We start from the raw sequence: 19,641 nt of genomic DNA, 5'->3' as shown, positions 1-19,641 counted from the left end.
ATCATGAATGTGCGCTTCGTGACTTTTCCATCCAACGGCTGTTCTCCTTTTCCTCAATGGTGACATGTGTGTGTTGGAACCTATCCCGGCTGACGTGAGGCACCAGCATGAACTGGTGTGGTTGCTAGTCAATCAGATGCAATGGACTACAGTACCCTGATCAGGGATGTAAACACAAACTCCTAAAAAAAAAAAAAAAAAAAAAGTCAATCTACGGGTTGCAAAATGTCTTCATGCGTCATTAGACCGATGCTTGTTGTTGTACGACCAACATAGCAGCAGAGTGAAGTCCTGTGCCGTGTCGGATACGCTCCTCCTCAACGCTTTGGAATTGTCATTTTTGTTGAAGCCGGATTGGCGCTTTGCGGAGATCTTTTCGGTGAGGGGTTGATAGGGTCTCAGATACTGCAGGGGTTTCATCCGGGAGGATGACAGGTCGGCATGGTGAAAAAAAGGGCAACATTTTAGACCTAACAGGCCATGCAGCAAATCACTCTGAGAGCCTTTATCTACAAATAGAGAAAGCATTGTGAAACATGAGCTGCGTGATGGTCGAGGACCAAAAAAAAAAAAAAAAAAAAAACAGGGAGGCAGGAGAAGCAGGTTATACTGAACAAAATATATGAACAAAAACACCCACAGGGGCACACTGGAAGAACTAAATCAGTCACACACAGTCCTGAAAAAGAAAACCAATTACTGCGGTGATGTGAGGGTGTGGGGCTGCTTTGATACTTCAGGACCGAGATGAATTGCTGTGATTGATGGAACCATAAATTGTGCTCTTTTAAAGAAAACCCGTTTGTGACTTCAAGATGAAGCTCACGTGGCTTCTTCATCATGAAAATTAGCGGAAATACAACAGTCAACTTCTGAATGGCTTAAAAAAATAGAAGGTTTTGGAGTGGCCTAGTCAAAGTCCAGATTTTGATCTGATTGTTGCAATGCTGTGACATGACCTTTAAAAGGCTGTTAATACTAAAAAAATCCTTGAGTGTTGCTGAATTTCAACAATTAAACAAATAACATTCCCATCAATATTCTGAACACTAATTTGGAGCGGTTTTTTGTAGGGGAACGGAGGACACTCGCGATCCGAGATTCACCCCCCCCCCCCCCAACCTCACTATTGTGCAAGCCAGACGTGGATTCCACCACTAGACACTCGCGTGTTTCTCATGAATATTTCAGAAACAGGCAAAAATTATAACCACAAGCAGCTGTTTACAGCGCCGCACGAGGACCTTATGAGCAGATTTTGATTGAATGTGGACAAACATCGAGAAAACCCGACGAACTCAGTGCGCCATTCGCAAAGAGCAGACCCTCCAGTCCAGTCCGCCTGAAACGCGCGTGCAACCCTCTTTTCGCGCATGCGCATTGACGCGGTTTGGAACGTGATGCTGGAGGAGTTGAGGAGAGCGAACGCGTTTCGGAACCTGAGTTGCTGTGTGCCTGCGGGGGCGATCAGGCCAGCGGCGAGCTCCCCCGGTGGTCCGCTGGTTGGTTCGCCCCGTGATGCTCGTCTTTCCCTCGGAGGGAATAATTCATGTCGTAAGTCTAACGTGTCGCCGTGAGTCTGGTCACTCGTTCCCAGCAGCGCTTCACCTTCTCTTCGGATGAAAACGGCATTTGGTGGTCACGTTGGTGAGTACTGTTCGGATTCTCGACGACGCAAAACGTTAGACCAAAAAAAAAAAAAACACACAAGCTGGTGAACTGTAATTCCATTTGACTAGTCGGCTTGCGTTTCTTGAAGTCAAGTCATTTTTTCCATTTGACAGACGCTGCAGACGCTGTTATTTGCCACTGCTAAACACTTCTCACGTGCAATATTGCATGTGACGTAAAGAACATGACGGATTTGATAATTTGGCAGAAAAAAATGACTTCAATGTTGTTGTGCCACTTTAACTTTGATTTGGTTTAGCTGCACGGGCATCATACATTTATTTGCATTCCGGACGGATGGTGCACGATTGCAGTTGGAAAAGTGCACTTGTCTTATTGCGTCAAAGTAAAACCAAAACAACGGCACTAAGTGGCTTTATCTTTTCTTTCGACCAGAGGTCCCCGACCTTTTTTTGGACCAGTTTCATAAGATAAGATAAGATATCCTTTATTCGTCCCACAATGGGGAAATTTACAGCCTCCAGCAGCAAGAATGTATGTAGAAAGAAGAAAGGAGAAAGAGGAAAAAAAAACAACAACAAACATCTTCCAATTAAATACAATATGAACACAAACGGATAAAAAAATATTATTATTATTATTATGATTGTTATTTTTTATTCATCAGCCTGACAGCAGTAGGTAGGAACATCATGTCAGACGATATTTTCAGGGACCGGCCTTTAAGGCCGGATTGATATAACAATATAAATAATAATGAATATAAATAATGAAGTCCAAAACAATCACTGGTAGGTTTTCATTTGATTGGGATTTATGACCTGCATGAAATGTTTCGAATCGAAACATAATAATAAACACGAATCATGACATGAGGAACGTCCTATCCGGCCGCAACATTCTCAACACTCTCACAAACATAAGACTGTGGTAGTTGTATTTACGTAAGAGAAAGATAAAGTTGTGTGCTCGTGACATTTTTCTCTCAGTAGGATCAAAATATTTTACACCACATATCAAGGCTACCTCAAACAATTCACCCGGAATTTCAAATTAATGTTGTTGGTCTAGTTTCAGATGATCTGTTTCCTAAAAGTTACTGCAAGGAATAAATCGTTTGCAAGCCAGTTTGAAGTGTTGTAAGTAAAGACCATTTTTGAATCGATACGTGGCTTCCTATCGTGAAACCATAAAATGTTTTGCTGTGTGTCAGGGCAACTAGTGCAAGACACAGTACAGCATGAACATAAATAGCACTCATATCTTGTCAGATTTGGAGCTGTGCACTGTGAGAGTGTTGCCGTAAAAAAAAAATAAAATCAAATAAAAAACGCACACACACACACACACTAGTTTACAATGTTTTTAAGTGTTCCGTTTTATTGTGATGAATACGCCCAATCTTCCGTGAGGTTTGCACGGAGAACAATAGCAAAGTTGCAAAATCACTTGTGAAGAAAGTCTACTGTTGTGTAACTTCTGCATTTAATTAAATATCATTTCATCCCTCCCATGTTGGGCGATGTCACAAACAATGAAGAAAAGAGTGATGTGTCTTCTGAAATGGCCTGCGGGGACTTACGCGGTTCACATGGTTAGGGCTCCCATGAGGAAAATGCAATGAGGAAGCAAACGGATTTGATTAAAAGGTTTTTTTGAATCCTTTTCCTCATAAATGTAGTTAAACTGCCACATATGACATCCTGATTTAGCTCTTCTGAGCGCATTTAAAAACAAGAAGGATTATGTGTGTGTGTGTGTGTGTGTGTGTGTGTCTTCAAGGTCATTCTCTATTGTTATTTATTGATATAAATAAAAGCAAGCGGCCCGGTATCCAGTGGTTAGCACGTCGGCTTCACAGTGCAGAGGTACCGGCTTCGATTCCAGCTCCGGCCTCCCTGTGTGGAGTTTGCATGTTCTCCCCGGGCCTGCGTGGGTTTTCTCCGGGTGCTCCGGTTTCCTCCCACATTCCAAAAATATGCGTGGCAGGCTGATTGAACACTCGAAATTGTCCGTGGGTGTGAGCGTGGATGGTTGTTCGTCTCTGTGTGCCCTGCGATTGGCTGGCAACCGATTCAGGGTGTCCCCCGCCTACTGCCTGAAGACAGCTGGGATAGGCTCCAGCACCCCCCGCGACCCTAGTGAGGATCAAGCGGCTCGGAAGATGAATGAATGAATGAATGAATGAATGAATGAATAAAAGCAAAAAAAAACAACAACATAGTTCTACATTCTCAATTCTAATATGTGAATGTAAAAAGACAAACAGGCATCAAGGGTTGATGTATATTGCAATATTTGCATATTTGGAAGTGTTATGTGAGACTTCAGTGGCACATTTTTCTCTAACGTCGGGATGATTTCCAATTTTTACCCCATCAAGGGCATTTGATTTCAGACGTAGCACTGTATCGTGTCAGGGATTATAAATAATCCAAGAATACATCGCCATGGCATCGTGTGATTACTCAAACTCACAAATCATAGGAGAACTGAGTTATAGTGTATTCCAGTATGTCAGTAGGAAGGCGCATACGCGAGGTGTAGGCATAGCTGCGGCATAGTAGTGGTAGAATGTATGTAGTGGGGGGACGGCCGGCTAATGTCCTGTTTTGAAACACTTCTGATACTCAATTTGAATGAATATCAAGTTTTATAAAGGATCGTAGGAGATAGGCACTCAGAAATAACGATAAGACACTTCTGGCTACCAACAATAGACACTTTATTGGTCCCACACAGAAATGATAACACAGTTTAAACAAGTTGTATGAAGCTAAAGAACTCTTACCGTGTGCCAGTAGGGTGGAGAGCCAACACCCTCAGCAGAGTGAGCTTCAATACGAGCTGGGCGTTTGTACAGCAACCCATAGCGGACTCTGCTGAGGAGCATCGCTCCCCTCCTTTTATCCTCTAAAGTGTGTGCATCGGGAGGGGTGAGTGGCCATTCTCATCCCTCCCTACGCCACACTGTTTGTTGTGTAATCAAGTGGCATTGATCTCAATCAAGTTTTGACAATTCAAACAAAGCAGACTATGAAGTCGTCAAAGCAGGCTCCAGAGTCCATCTCTGGAATTGCTTAGGCAAGCAAGTCACCAAGTCATGCAATCATCTCAAAGCAGTTTTTTCACTGAGAAGAAATACATTGATTAAAGAAAACATCACAAAATATCTCAATATACCATGTCCAAAAAAAAAAAAAAAAAAGACAAAAACTTTTTTTCCCCATGAACTCCAGAAACATCTTTCATCATTCCAGTGTGTGTGACAACCACCAGTGAAGGGGCAGTGCTGAGATGGGAAGGGCTGGTCCGACGCCAAAGTTTCCCTATTTGCCTCACATCATTCTCAACCACATTGAAACGCATTCGAAAACTGATCCGTGTTGAACAACATATTATAGTTTCAGACATGCATGACATCACTTGCATGTTTTTTTGTTGTTGTTGTAGTTTTTTTGTTTTTCTCAACTCAGGCTCGAATACTTGTTTCCTCTTTTAGGGCCCACTTTCTGTTTCAGAGTTGCCATGATAGTGCTTCAATCCAGTTCACATTGTATCTGTCTGTCTTTTGTTTTTTTTTTCCGCATATAGCGCAAAAGAGCCCTGGGCTGATCGGTCGTAAACCCGCAGTGGACAGAGTTCACTGGAAATGACCGAGAGAAAAGGTAAAATCATCACTATGAGAGCAAATGAATTTCGTTCTGTTTACCAGATTTGTGTGAGAAATATCGTCACAAGTATGAGGGCCATCGGCCAATGGATCTACAAAATGTAATTTCTACTCTTTTGAAAGACATTTGACAGTCTTTTGTACTAATGACAATAATCATAATCATCTAACCTTTCTTTCTTGAATGTTTGACCCGACCTTGTATTTGAGAGGTTTCATTCCAAAAGTTGGTCTGAGCGAATTGTCTATTCCTCCAGAAGAACATTTTCGTGTTCAGACAATGTTGGACCGAAAGGTCAATGTGTTATTCATTGCTTTCTCTCTCTCCTTTAACGTTTAATAGGGTTGTTCAGTTAAGTCCGATCAGACGCATGCTTTTATGATCTTTGCTCTTTATACGGGAAATTCATGGGGTGCTTATGTGATGTCTATATTGTCTTTATAGAATTCCGTTTGATGTGAAATGCTCTGCATGTGTGTGTTTATAGATGTATCGATAGATATATCTATACTAGCTGGTTCATCTGGCTCATCAGCTAGTTCCTGCGGAAGGCTGTTAAGGTGGGCCTTCGGCCCACAAAAGTGTTGTTGCTTGGTTCAACTTTTTGTTCATCTTCATTGCTTATCGCGAAAATAAAGAGATGTTTAGCTCTACTAAATAACTAACAATTTCATAGCATTTTTTCGCCAAGATGCCCACGCGATCATAGTGAGCCACTGCCTGAGCGGCGCAGTGGAGGCGCGCGGCGGCGCGGTGAAGTAGGTACGTTTTGAAAAGGGACAGACGGAAGGACAGACCGCGTGCGGGACGACGCGCAATATATATATAGATATATCTAATCTAATCTATTTCCAGGGAGAGAGAGAGAGAGAGACTCATTTCTGGTCACACAGTTTATTTTTATTGGAGTCAAACTGAAGCACTCAACCCCTTGCGAGGGATGCTGGAGCTTATCCCAGCCGTCTTTGGGCAGTAGAGGGGGGGGGGGGTACACCCTGAATCGGTTGCCATCCGACAGTTTTAGTGTGGTCAATCAGCCTGCCATGCCTGTTTTTGGAATGTAGGAGTACCCGTAGAAAACCCACGCGGGCCAGGGGCGAACATACAAACTCCACACAGCTGGAATTGAACCCGGTACCTCTGCACTGTGAGGTCGACGCGCTAACCACCGGACCAGCGGGCCACCCTGTTCCAAGCCACTGATCCGTGCCTGACCACAAACGATCCTTTTCAACGGCAGTACTGTATCTCTTTTCTGCTGGGTTTTGCTTCCGGACATCTGCTTGTTTCTTAGCCACGCCCATTTCCTTCGTCACCCAAGCAGAAGTTGAAACAATACAGCGACTTATGATTCAAATTGCGGTTCAGAGATAGCCTTTTGCCGCATCTTCTGGGTAAAGCTTTTTTTTTTTTAGTTTTTTTAAAATTTCGTATTTGTTTTACGGCAAATGCAGGTGCTAATTTGGATTCTTGGCATCCGCACCCGGTCATACAGTGAGCAGACATGAGAAGGACATGGGGGAAAGTGAATAAGTCCCTGAACGCGGCTATAAGTAAGCGCTCTTCCTGTGTGTGTGTGTGTGTGTTACTTAACCCTAATCTTGATGCACATGAATACAGTATGTGAAGGGCTGGATAATTGTGGGAAAAAAATAACAAGCGCAAATATTTTGATTGTGATCGAAATCAGAATGATGAAAACGATCATTCGTTGCTTTCAAAAATGAGGACCGATCATCTCTGCACGATGAACACTTCATTTCTGAACGCCGTATTGTTTTTGTCGAGTCCAAAATGACTCTTTTTTTTCACATTTATCGGAAAATGGATGGATGGATGCGGACTATTTTGTGAAGCTCTTTGTTCCACTTGCAGCTGTTCTGAAAGCGCTATGCAAATAAAAGATGAATTGTATTGTAACCTACGTTTTTTTTTTCCTGCTACTGCTGATTATAAAGGAATGAAAAACATTCAGAATCACCCCCCTACCCCCCCGTGGTGAAAGTAGAGCATAGTTTGGTACTTTGGTGTTTAGTATATATTATCATTCATTCATTCATTCATCTTCCAAGCCGCTTGATCCTCACTAGGGTCGCGGGGGGTGCTGGAGCCCATCCCAGCTGTCTTCGGGCAGTAGGCGGGGGACACCCTGAATCGGTTGCCAGCCAATCACAGGGCACACAGAAATGAACAACCATTCGCATTCACACTCACACCTAGGGACAATTTAGAGTGTTCAATCAGCCTGCCACGCATGTTTTTGGAATGTGGGAGGAAACCGGAGCACCCGGAGAAAACCCACGCAGGCCCGGGGAGAACATGCAAACTCCACACAGGGAGGCCGGAGCTGGAATCGAACCCGGTACCTCTGCACTGTGAAGCCCACGTGCTAACCACTGGACTACCGGGCCGCCCGTATATATTATCATTGACCTCAATATCCTGGTGGTTTTCAAAATGTCAAAATGCTACTTCACTCCGGTGAAGGAGTTAAATTATGACCCCACTCACAGCACAGTTTCACCTTAACTGATCTTTCAGTTTGGCTGTCATCATGTGTTGGTAAGGCAGGAAGTCTGGCAACCAGAGTGCCTCACATGTCACTTTTAGGGAACTCTGTAACGTGGCGTGTTCATGCCTCAGTGCGTTTTGCCACGAGGGCGCATAACATCATGTTGATGGCTTGGGAAGTGATGACGGACAACACAAACAATAGCAATGCAACAAAATGTTTGTTCATTTACTGTATATCGAAATACAAAATTTGGAGTCATGGTGCGTGATATCAGGATGTCAGACATTGAGATAGTTTGATTTCCAAAATTAGTCTTTGGCTCCAAAAAAATAAAATAAAGACTTTAAAAGTATATTATTGTCTTTACTTGTGCTTTTTGTTGACCGCCCTGCTTGCCTTATTGTGATAAAAAAAAAAAAATGAGCGCCCTGCTGGCTCCAGATAATAATTGTCACTTGCCACGCCTGCGGTCTGGAGCGTATTTTTCGACGCCCGTTGTTCTAATTTCAAGACACACAAATTGCATGAATTGAAATGGAATTACCATGTTTCAAGCTTGCACCGTTTCCATCGTGAAACCGGTGCGGCATTGTTCAATATTTTTATATTGCTTACTGTCAGACAATCACTGTATAATTTGAGAAAAAAATGTACATTGTTAAATAATGTTAAACTACTCACCCCTTGAAGACAGAGCGGGAAAGTATTTGCAAAAATATACTGTCACTTAGTATCTGGATTTAATCTATTTAGTGTAATAACTAATAATAACATCTTTTGTATCAGCATATATTTGTTTAAATTGAAATTTAATGAAATGGATTGCTTATACGACAAGAGCGTGATGCGCCCTTATGTTGTGATTAGTTATATGGTTATGGTTGTAATTTTTTTCAATACTCGAACACTATTGAATTGAACTTATTTGTCATTTTATATTTAAAAAATAATGAGGGTATTTTGTAAACAATTGGATTAATTGGACTGAAGGTTTCAGTTTCATCCACTAACTTGTGCTTTACAATCGGATATGATATCGCAGTTTTATTTCTGTAATTCTTTTCTTTTTCTGATTCCAGCATGGTGCCTTAGTCTTCTCCCGCTTCTCTTCTTCTTCATCTCATTTTTCACATACTACTATTCCAATGCCATAGTTCAGAGGTAAAGACGCACACACACACACACACACACACACACACTTCATTCATCTTTTGTTATTACTATGGTATTAAGGTCACGTAACACCCAAAATGCCCGCTGTGCTTAAAAAAATGAAAAGAAAACATTTCTGGAGAACTGCAAAGCGCTGAGTCCCCATGAATAAAGTAGTACAAACCGACCACTGAGCCAAGGTGCTGGTCAATTAGTCCCTCATTCAGACCTACTTTGCACTTTTTCAGGCTTCTGGACCCAGTTTAATGTCTGGAGCAACTTATTTACTTAAGTTACTTTTTTTTTTTAATGACTTCAATAGCAGTTTTCAGTTTCATGCCAGTGGTGGTGATTCACGTCTTTGTGTCTTGTGTTTTCACAGTTATGCCGGCACCAGCAAGTCTGTCAAGAGCCACAACTCTTTGTGTGCCGGCAGGCTGACGCAGAAGAAGTGGGAGAGCCTCGACTTGAAGTGCGTCACGGCATGTCTGCTTAGGTTATCACGATTCACATGTGCTTCTGGCACAAGTGCTGTGCAACCATTACCCACCCCATTCGGCAAACCTGTTCGTACAAGAGCCAATATGATGATGAATGATGACGCCCTCATATCTTAAGCTTCTTCTGATATGAGCACTGTGTGATGGCTATAAACTCACATCACAATAAGCAACAGTTTGGCAAATAATGAAAATGCCATTTAAAAAAAACGGCTTCGAGTGGTTTAATAGCACTTGAGGTTGAAGCTTAGTGTCAAACTAAAAGTAAAACAAAGAGAATTACACATTGTTTTCCAAACAACCAAACTGCATTGCCTTAAGAGCATTCATCAGCTCGCTTAATACTAACATAATGGAAAGCAAGGCTGACATGCTAACAGTTAGCACCAATAATTACAGTTTTACAAACTTTGAAGCAACAGATATTTGAACACAAATTGTGGAGCATCACATGGTGAAAAAAAAAATAATGGAACAATATTTACAAGCATATATTCTTTATCCTCTACAAAAATGACTCCGGCGCTGTTCAGCAACAGTGTGAGATGCATTCTGTCCAAATGCAATATGAAACCACCTCCCAAATGTGGATTCAGTCTGTCTCTGGAAAATCAGATTTTATGTGCTTTGTGACTGCTCAGACTACAACAGAGCCATTCGGTTTCAATCTGATGGGCAGCAATAAAAAAATAAAATGGCTGTTATTCTTAATAAGGCCTGATATTACACAAAGTGAGTGGGGAGGAGTAAAAGTCTATTCTTTTTTTTTTTTACCTGCAGGACTGGAGCAGCACAATGAATTGAATTAATATTAAAACAATGTTGTTTTGCAGAGTTTGGAACGGATTAGTGACATTTCCATTCATTTCAATGGGGAAAGATGATTTGATGTGGGAGCGTTTTGAGTTATGAGTGTAGTCATGGAATGAATTCAACGCGTATCTCAAGGCACCGCTGTAGATGGATGTACAGTACAAATAGACAAATATTCTTTTTTTTAATGCGGCTCTTGTGTGAGATGCCATTTTCCTGACCAGATGCAGCTCCTGAAGTGAAGTATTTGCTGAGTATTTATTACCGATACCTTTTCCAAATATTGTTATTCTTTCCATTTGTGATCACTTAACTTATCAAGACCACGGTTCATCCCCCCAACCCCCTCAGCTTTTATTCTAAATCTTCACCTCTGGACTTTGACCTTTTAAAATGCCAAGATTCCTAAATCTTGACAAGATAAACATAGTGTGCATGAAGTCTACCGGTTTATGGTGCTTGAATGATTTTTGCTGTGACGTTTTGTGTCATAAAACCGCTCCCAAGTCCTATGGCGAACATGCTGACATATGAAGGTATGAAATGTATGGGAGCCTCTCTGTCACCGCAGTGGCTCATAGACAGCTGGAGTCCAACGCTGGTGAACAAGTCAAAATATTTGACGGGTAATACCAACTGCTGCATTTGTCCTGCTCCAGAAGCTCTGTGAACGTTGTCGTTTTCTTTTCCCTTTCCTCCGACGAGACGTGCCAACGGAGGATGTTAATGAGGGACATAGAAATTCAAATGGTCCGTCTGCTCTGCTCATAGCGAGTATGTTTCACCTTTGTAATAGATACCAGAAGCATGTTGGCAAGTTAAAGTACAAGCCAGCATCGTTTGCATTGTCTTGTGTGCTTTGTTATCACCAAACGGCATCAAAAATGACTTTGCTGCCACATTCATCTTCGTCTTCTTTCGTGATCTCCAATGTGATTGATGTGAAACCACCGTCCTGATGTTTCTCCCCACAGCATTAGCAGGCGGACGCAGCTCTTTCTAAAACTGGATGATTTCTTCTGGCGAGAACATCTGTCAACGTTGCCGCTACCTTATGGCATCAAGGGCAGCGGTGGGTAGATATTTATGACCTGCTATTTTGCCATTTTATTTCTTTCAACTTATTGATGATTTGACATTGTTGAACGTCTGGGTTTTTGTGTCTTACAAGACACAAACCATTTATTACAGAGGGTGGAGGACCTTTTTTCCTATCAGGGGGCATTTCAGTTTTATGAATGCCACCAAGGGTCAAACAAAGGAAAAAATAGGATGTGACAGTAGAACATTTGTTTTGTTTTAGGAGTTACATGGCCCAATGGATTAAATACTCCCACGGGGTCATTGATAGGCCACGTGCGCTAGGTTCCCCACCCCCGCTTGACCCCATCTTGCCGCTTTATTCCCTTTCTGACGATCGTCTATTTTAAACCGCTACCTTTCTCTCATTTCCACCCAGAACTGCAGCTGCTGAAAGTTCTTGCAGTAACAGCAAATTATCAGATGCCGGCCAACATAGACAAGTACGTGTGACACGGATAATGATCAGTAGGTTTAAGTACAGGTTTTGAATTAGGTTTCATCAAGAAGGATGAACAATGTGTGTTGTATTTCTTTCTTTCAGCCTGGAATGCAGAACCTGTGTTGTCATAGGCAACAGCTTTGCCATTAAAAACACATCCTTAGGAGGCATCATTGACAAATATGATGTGGTCATTCGGTAAGAAGAAACAAATTGTATTGTATATGCTTTTCATTGGACAACTATGTTATGTTTTATTGTATTTTCAAATTTTGCAAGGCTCGCCTCGATTTCTACAAATTAGGGCTGTGCACAAATCGGTGGTGACTTGAATCAGAAATTTCGGATTTGAGTGAGAAAGAATTAGGCATGTTGTTGTCTCATGTCACAGGCATGTTTGAGTGGCAACATGTGTGATGTATCTGTATGTATATATGACGCGTCGTGTGAGGCACGCTCTTTCAGAGCGATACCCGGAAGTGCTTACATGTGTATCAAAATGTTTATCCACTTAATGAGCATAAAATGAAACAGTGACGTAATTAGTCTATAAAGCCAATCGAGGCAGTGTAGCAATGCCCTTCTCGCTACTTTGCTGTTGGCCTCTGAAGTGCTAGCACAAAGGGAAACGGAAGCAAATATTAACGCTGGACTTGAGGGGAAAAAAAAAACACCTGCCCCAGGTTAGCTTTGCGCAAGCTAGCTGGTATGACAGAACACGGATCGATTTAAAGCTTTACCAAAAGCACCCCCCACCCCCTAAAAAAACAAAAAACATCCTAATTGTAGGTCACTGTATGGAAAGGGTAAATATGAGGCTTGGGAAAACGCTTTGGAAGAACGTAGGTTGATGATGAAAGCACACTCCACATACCATTTAGCGTTATGATCATTTTTTTCCTTTCTGGGACTATGACATGTTTTTCGGCAAAAGTACCAATAGTACTTGTAGTTATTAGTAATTGTACTAATGGTACTTCTCAGTACTTACTTCTACTTCTCAGTACTTCCTAGGAAGTACTGAGAAGTACCATTAGTACAATTTCAATTGATTAGGGATCTGCTGTTTGAATGCTAAACGAATAGCAATCTCTCTCAAGTCTTTTTAGTCCCTAATAAATAAACACAAAAAGTAACAAATGGAGTATTGCAATATTAATTTGCAACATTGAGACTTCAATTTGGTGCTTTTATTTCATCTCACCAATTAGAAAACCTTTGGGAGCTGTACAGCTAGTTTTCTCGACAGGAAACAGGATCACATTTTGTCATGTCAGGCATCAAAGTGCAAATCTGACTTTACTGCTTGGAGCAGACACACACACACACCGAGTTGCTCTAAGCCTCTTTCAAACAGCCCAGCTGTTGGCCTGGGTACAATGCATTTTTCTTCCCAACATTAACGTGTCCCGGTGCCTCCCTAGCCTCTGCTTCTGAACACAAATCAGTAGCCGGACATGTAGGTTTTTGATGGCCTGAATTCAATGCATGCCTGAAAGCAAATGTCATTGGATTTGTGTCATAGCAACACAACTTGAACCTTCTAAAAAGCCTAATGAGACTTGTGTGCAACCAAACATAGTCAAGGAGTTTCATAATACAACCTGAGTACAACTCACAAGATTTTGGGGAACCGGATGTTGGGTTCTGGAGAAATGTGGGGGTTTTTTTGTGTGTCCTTTTTAGGGAATGTTTGTGTGATATCTAGCCTATTGATAGTCTGGTCAAAAAAGCCTTACCATGAGAGTAAAACAAACTTTTGATAACAGTGGTAACTCTACTTACGATCATCTCTTCATACGAAATCTTCAAGTCACGAAATGCCTCAACAGGAAAATATTGCCTCTTTTTTTAATGAAAGATGTTTCAAGATACAAAAGATAAAAATACAGTATGGGCTGCCGCTCCCAGGTCCGAGTTTCCTGAATGCAATATACTTAGAGCTGCTCTGCCATTGGCTATTACCGAGCATCCTCCTGGCATCTCATTGGCTAAGAGGGACCTCTACCGTATGTGTAGATCAGGGGTGTCCAAACTTTTTGCTAGGGGGGCCAGATTTTATGTGGTAAAATGTCGGGGGGCCGACCTTGGCTGACATTCTTTACATTGAACAACAATATTGTTCAACAAATTTTAGTAAGTCAGTCTGTTTCACGTTTCCATTTTTATTTTAATTTCAACAATCTTAAGAATTTCTTTTGGTTCATTTGAAACAGGTATATCACATGCAACTGCTTATTCACTTGACTTTTTCTTAAACAGAAGTCTCCTGAGTGCAAATTGATTGATTTGAAACATAAAATGTATCACCATGACTTTTCAATAGTCACAAAACCTTTGACTCGAACAACAGGGAAATGAACAAGCAATACACATATCCACAACTGCAAGGATCATTTGAAATATGACATATCAGTCAATATGTAAGTTGAAGGGTTCGCAGGTTTTAAATGGATTGCTCTACGTTTAGAATGGGCAAAAAGGAGAGGACGACTTCGTTTGAACACAACTCTTTCTCTTTTATTTTTCTCTCCTCAACCGCTCCCCGCTAACGCTCCAACCAACACTCCCCCTTCCGGTAACGACCCGCCTTCCTGTTTTTCTTCTCCAATCACATGTAAGCAACCTAAGAATATTTCAGGACGTATTAAACAGAGTATAATTAAGGTAACTAACATAAAAGAATATAATGCATGAATATAAAATGATAATAATTAACAATTTAACAAAAGCTTACAAATATAAACACGGAGTGATGTCTTGTTAACTCGTGAGTGATGCCCTCTAGTGTCTAAATTCTATTACTCATTTAGTGAATGCTATTACTCATTTAGCCACTAGAGGGAAGCAGTACTCAATGAAACATCACTCACCAGTCTACGAGACCTCAGTCAATGCAACACGTGTTCCATTGCGCCCAACCTGCGGGCCAGACGGCACTGATTTTATGACAGGGGCCGAGGGCCGGATGAAATTCGACCGCGGGCCGGATTTGGCCCCCGGGCCGGACTTTGGACATGCCTGGTGTAGATAATAATAATAATGTGTCTATGCAGCGTCCTCATCATTCGCCCCTCGAGCCATGAGGCGTTCCGATAGTTTCACGTAAATGTGAATCAGACAAAGTGTTCACTAGTCGGGCTGTGTTCACAAGTATTCACGATGCTGTTGTTTACCTTGGACATTTTCGAAAGATTGTTAAAAGCCGAGAAAAGCAAAGCAACTCGGATCAGTTCTTTTCAAAACGCTAGGCATAAATCACCATTGAGAGAAAGCTTGAGCAAAAAACGATGATTGTATGTCAATTGTAATTGTGTCACACGTGCAAATTTGGCGACAATCCACCAGTTGAGTGAATATTAAGGGAATTGGAGGAATGTCTTGCCGAAAGAGCAAATAATTGAGACCGCCAGATCGTTCTTCGTGAAGGAAACTGTGGGATGGGCGTGTTGAATACTGTGATTTAGAAAATGAGACGTGATTCCAGTTTCTCCTCTTACAGACTGAACGACGCTCCGGTGAGGGGCTACGAGGACGACGTCGGGAACAAGACCACAATGAGATTCTTCTACCCCGAATCTGCCTCCTATAATCCAGGCTTGAACAACCAGCCTGGCACACTTCAGATCTTTGTGCCTTTTAAGCAGCAAGATCTACTGTGGCTCAAAGAGATCCTCTACAATGAGAAAAGGGTACGAGATGTGTGGGAAAAAGTTCTTGCCAGACCTTGCCAGCCAACCATATCAGGAACAAGCAGTGATAGGCCAATGTCAAAGTCCTTCTTGGGCCTGCTAGTCCGAACCGTTGCTGGGCCATTACCTGCTAATTATGCACATGACGTTGCTTCCAGTCATGAGGGAATTAGTGGCTGGCTTGCATCACTAGGGTGTACTGGACATGACTTACAGTATCTTTCGATTTCTTTTTGTGTGTGCATGCATTCCAGGGCAGAAAAGGTTTTTGGAGGCCCCCTCCCCAAATCTGGTTGGGTGATTTTGCTCAAATCCGAGTGCTGGACCCGCACTTTTTGCACCAGACGGCAGAGAAGCTGCTGCGAATCCCCCTGACCCCCAAGAGTAAACGGGTGAGGCTCCGCTTTTCCAGTTTCGAGAGTCATCATTCGTGTCGTTTGGTCGCTTTTACGTCTCCCACTCGGCACGAACCAAAGCTGGCTGGAGCAGCCGCCGGGACGGTCAAGGGTGTTTGGGTTGACAAACTCAGTTCAAGTGTAGCTCGGTCATTTGCAAGGGATCCAATTATGGCAGATGATGAGAAAGATCTTCCCGTTCTGACATTTTGATGCGAGATAAACCCTCGCCCTCTTCAAGTTTGCAGCAGATAATGGCTGAGAAATAAGTGGCTTGGGATAGAAAGCCTAAATTAGAGATTTGCAGTTCAAACGAAAAGGACAACTCAAACTATTTCCACAAGATGGCTGCTGTTGTTCAGTCATTTAGCAGTTCACCAAACAAAACTAAAGAAAAATGAACAAGAAACATGATGCAAGGCGTTTTAGCCGTTAGCCATTGATCTGTTTTCACTTGAAAACTTTTTTTCTGAGCCTGAACTTTGAAACAGTCCCCCCCCCCCACCCCTTAATGACCTCTTCAATCTCCTGGGAGATTGTGTGCCCGGCAGAGCCAAGTCTTCATTTGGTTCTGCCTTGCCAGAGCTCCTTTGTTTTCTTCTTGTCAAAGAATAAGAAGTGGTTAGCCTTTTTGGGCTGCAGTCCAAACAAGCGGGCAGTGTATGTGAGGTGAGGGCACCGGCAGCGAAAATGGTGTTTAGGACCAGCACCGGTTCTGGAAGGATGCAAATAGAGACACTTGTCTGTAGGCAGTTAACATGTGAGCGTGTTGACTAACTTCAAGGATTATTCAAAAAGCACTCAGCTGATTAGCACAAAACCTTGTGGAGTGGTGGGGTGTGGACCAAGGAAGGAAGGAAGGAAGGAGATCCAAAGAAGTGGGTGCTTATGAAGTACTGTTTTGGTGCACAGTCTTGTTTGGTGTGTTGGTTCTAACATTCTTTTGTGAACAAAGGGCTGAGAGAAAAATATTTATTCAGAGCGTAGTGCAAGAAGGTTTCATTTGAAGAAAGAAAAAAAAAATTGACCCGGCTTTGAACTACTTCATTTTTGGGCTCTCAAGTCTCACTGCTGGACCACACTTTCTGAGAACCACCCATATACTCTCCACCACCACTCCCTCTTCATCTTCTGCATCGCCGACACTTGTACAAAGCTACGTGATCCACCCAGTGCGTGTGTTCACACTCCTCTCCCAAAACACATGAGCTCTGTTCTTCGCTTGCAGTGATGACAGTGTGCAACCCACTCACCGAGATCTGCAGGCCTGTGTCCAAACTACACAGAGCTCTGGCACCGGCCATATGAGGGCTCATACACACAGAATGTCAGCTACTCCGCAAGAATCGGATTAAACACACACGCACACATGGACGGAGCACGGATTGTTGTTTGTCTTTCTTTGTTTGCCCTGCGATTGGCTGGCAACTGCTTCAGGTCAAGTGAAAAAAATTAAAACTGAATACAATTGAGGTCAAGTGAATTTTAAAAAAAAAGTAGTATCATGAGGAATTGTAGAGATCCTCCAGAATGGACATAACTCTGAATTCTGCTGTCTCTCCGTAACATAAACAACACTGTGGAGAGTTCACGCCATTGATTTTAATGGGGCCATCTCCACATAATGTAAGTAACATTGTTTATGATTGGCAGAGAGCGCTTAATCTAATCTTTTGAGTTATTTTATACTCACTGCTGGGATAGGCTCCAGCACGCTCCAGGACCCTTTTGAGGATAAAGTGGATCAGAAAATGGATGGATGGATGGATGGATGGATGGACATTTGATACTTTTTAGTCTTGCTGTGTTCTTTAGTTACGTGCTCAGCATTTAACTAATGAACAATAACGTGATCTATAAATTGAAACGATGATAGTTTTCCCATATTTTTTCTTTTTTTTTGTTTCCAAATGAGAAAATGAGGTGTTGAATTTATTTGTTGTACATCGACGATGCAGCTGCCATTTTACCGTCGTATGGGATCTCTTAGTTAGAGGAAAAGGGATCGCCATCTGTGGAATGGGTTTGCGTTTTTCTTTTCTTTTCAGTTGCATGTTGATGTCTGTTGATGTTTTTCATTCGGACTTTGCGCTTTTATAGGAAACACACGTCCAAATGTGGAACTAGTAATGTGCCTCACGAAATCTGTTGACTTGTGTCGCCATCTAGTGGCAAGGTGCAGTGGTGCATTGACAGCATCATGAAGGTGGGGAGAAGAGGTGCTTGTGTTCACGGATTCCTATTGCACATGGCTAATTTGAATGTTAGCTAAAGTCCAAGAGGAAATTTCTCATGAAGAACCAGCCATCACAAGGTCCATTCCCCAAACTTGAAGGATATTTCTCTCCAGTACCACCACAGAGGAACCCTGTTGGTTTTGAACTATATCCTGTCATAAACATTCACCGTGAAAGCTAAAGCTAAAAGATTGAGTCGTCAAAGTAAGGACCCTGATGATTTCCAAGTTTTTTTTTTTTTTGTTGGGTATCGCAACAAGAAGCAGTCCGATTTATTTCTTTACTTACTTGCACACCTACTCATTCATTCATTGTTATATCTCGCCCATCGTTGCTGAGGCAAACTAAGTAAGAAAGCGTCCGACTGGTTCTATGATTCGGTGACATTCCCATCGTGGTTCATCATGTAGGTAGACAGCAAACATCTATTCGTGTCTTGAACAATGTGTAAACAATTTGAATTTTATATCATGATATGTGGCTAGTTGGATTGATTTAAAAATGACAAAAACGTTTCAAACAAATTGATGTGTTTTTGCCTCCAAAAGATTCATCCGACAACTGGAATCCTTGCCGTCGTCGTTGCCCTTAACTACTGCGATGTGGTCCACATAGCTGGTTTTGGGTATCCAAACTCCAGGAACATCAATGACCCAGTCCATTACTTCGACCATAATACTATGAAATCTATGAAGGTAAGTAATGGCGGTCTTTAAAGTGATTAACATACCCCGTTCCCACCATTTTCATCCTAAGTCTATTTCTGTCCCTTTTCTAGAACTCTTACCATGACGTCAGTCATGAAGCCGAAGTCTTAAAAAGACTGGAGGACTCAGGCGCCATCTTTTACCTACACCCGCATTCATGAGGCACGTATGATAAGGTTACCAAATCGATTTATGCGTATGGTCTTCTAACTTCCATTGTCATGGTGTGCTGTTAGTGTACAACAAGCCAACGACCTTCTTGTTTTAATAGTTGTATTTCTCTTTAAGAATATAAATACACAATCACAAATGATTCGCACAGCATTTCATCTGCTCTCGGTTTGCAAAAATGTCATTGAATGGAGTTGTTTAATTTATTGTTTTTAAAAAAAAAATACATTCGAGTGGTACTGGTACTACTGGATAATTTTTGTTGGACAAAAAAAAAATGAAAATTTAAAATAAACTTTTTGTATTCAATCAATATGGCCACAAGATGGCAGTCAGACTCCTTTGAGTGTATCAACAATTCCACAGCAAAACCTCCACATAAAATCAAGTTGACATAATTATACTTATTATAATAATAAGTATAACACCATAATAAAAATCAAATCAGTGTCTACAGTATTTGAATTGCAGTACGAGAATTGTTAGCTCACATGTGTACAACATGGGACATATGGACGAGCAGGAACGCCATTATACTGTTGGGGCCGTGTGAAAACGGTGCTCATGTGGCAATTCAATAGCGTTGTAATGAACTGATTTATGCCTTTGACATTTAAAAGCTAGTTTGGTT

General features: G+C 41.9%; 1 protein-coding gene and 1 long non-coding RNA gene across 6 annotated transcripts in view; both read left to right on the top strand.

The window, feature by feature from the left end:
* The window catches only part of LOC127609032 (uncharacterized), a 114,468-nt gene that overhangs the window by 43,175 nt on the left and 51,652 nt on the right, over window positions 1-19,641 (top strand). The window lies entirely within an intron of this gene.
* On the top strand, window positions 1,194-19,323 carry st3gal4 (ST3 beta-galactoside alpha-2,3-sialyltransferase 4). Of its 5 annotated transcripts, XM_052078589.1 has the most exons (12): window positions 1,194-1,647; window positions 5,227-5,300; window positions 6,761-6,859; window positions 8,901-8,982; window positions 9,356-9,445; window positions 11,261-11,358; window positions 11,746-11,809; window positions 11,911-12,006; window positions 15,311-15,500; window positions 15,755-15,892; window positions 18,681-18,827; window positions 18,911-19,323. In XM_052078589.1, the coding sequence occupies exons 3-12, from the start codon at window positions 6,811-6,813 to the stop codon at window positions 18,998-19,000; spliced, it is 1,044 nt and encodes a 347-aa protein (XP_051934549.1). In that variant the 5' UTR covers window positions 1,194-1,647; window positions 5,227-5,300; window positions 6,761-6,810; the 3' UTR covers window positions 19,001-19,323. The 5 variants fall into 5 exon arrangements, with proteins under 5 accessions (XP_051934549.1, XP_051934551.1, XP_051934548.1 ...); XM_052078591.1 differs by lacking the exon at window positions 6,761-6,859 and having other exon boundaries at window positions 1,197-1,647; XM_052078588.1 differs by lacking the exon at window positions 1,194-1,647 and having other exon boundaries at window positions 6,371-6,859.

Source organism: Hippocampus zosterae, chromosome 10 (genome assembly GCF_025434085.1).
Source record: "Hippocampus zosterae strain Florida chromosome 10, ASM2543408v3, whole genome shotgun sequence".
NCBI lineage: Eukaryota > Metazoa > Chordata > Actinopteri > Syngnathiformes > Syngnathidae > Hippocampus > Hippocampus zosterae.
The sequence above is the reverse complement of the archived record's forward strand: the minus strand, read 5'-3'. Positions and strand labels throughout refer to the sequence as shown.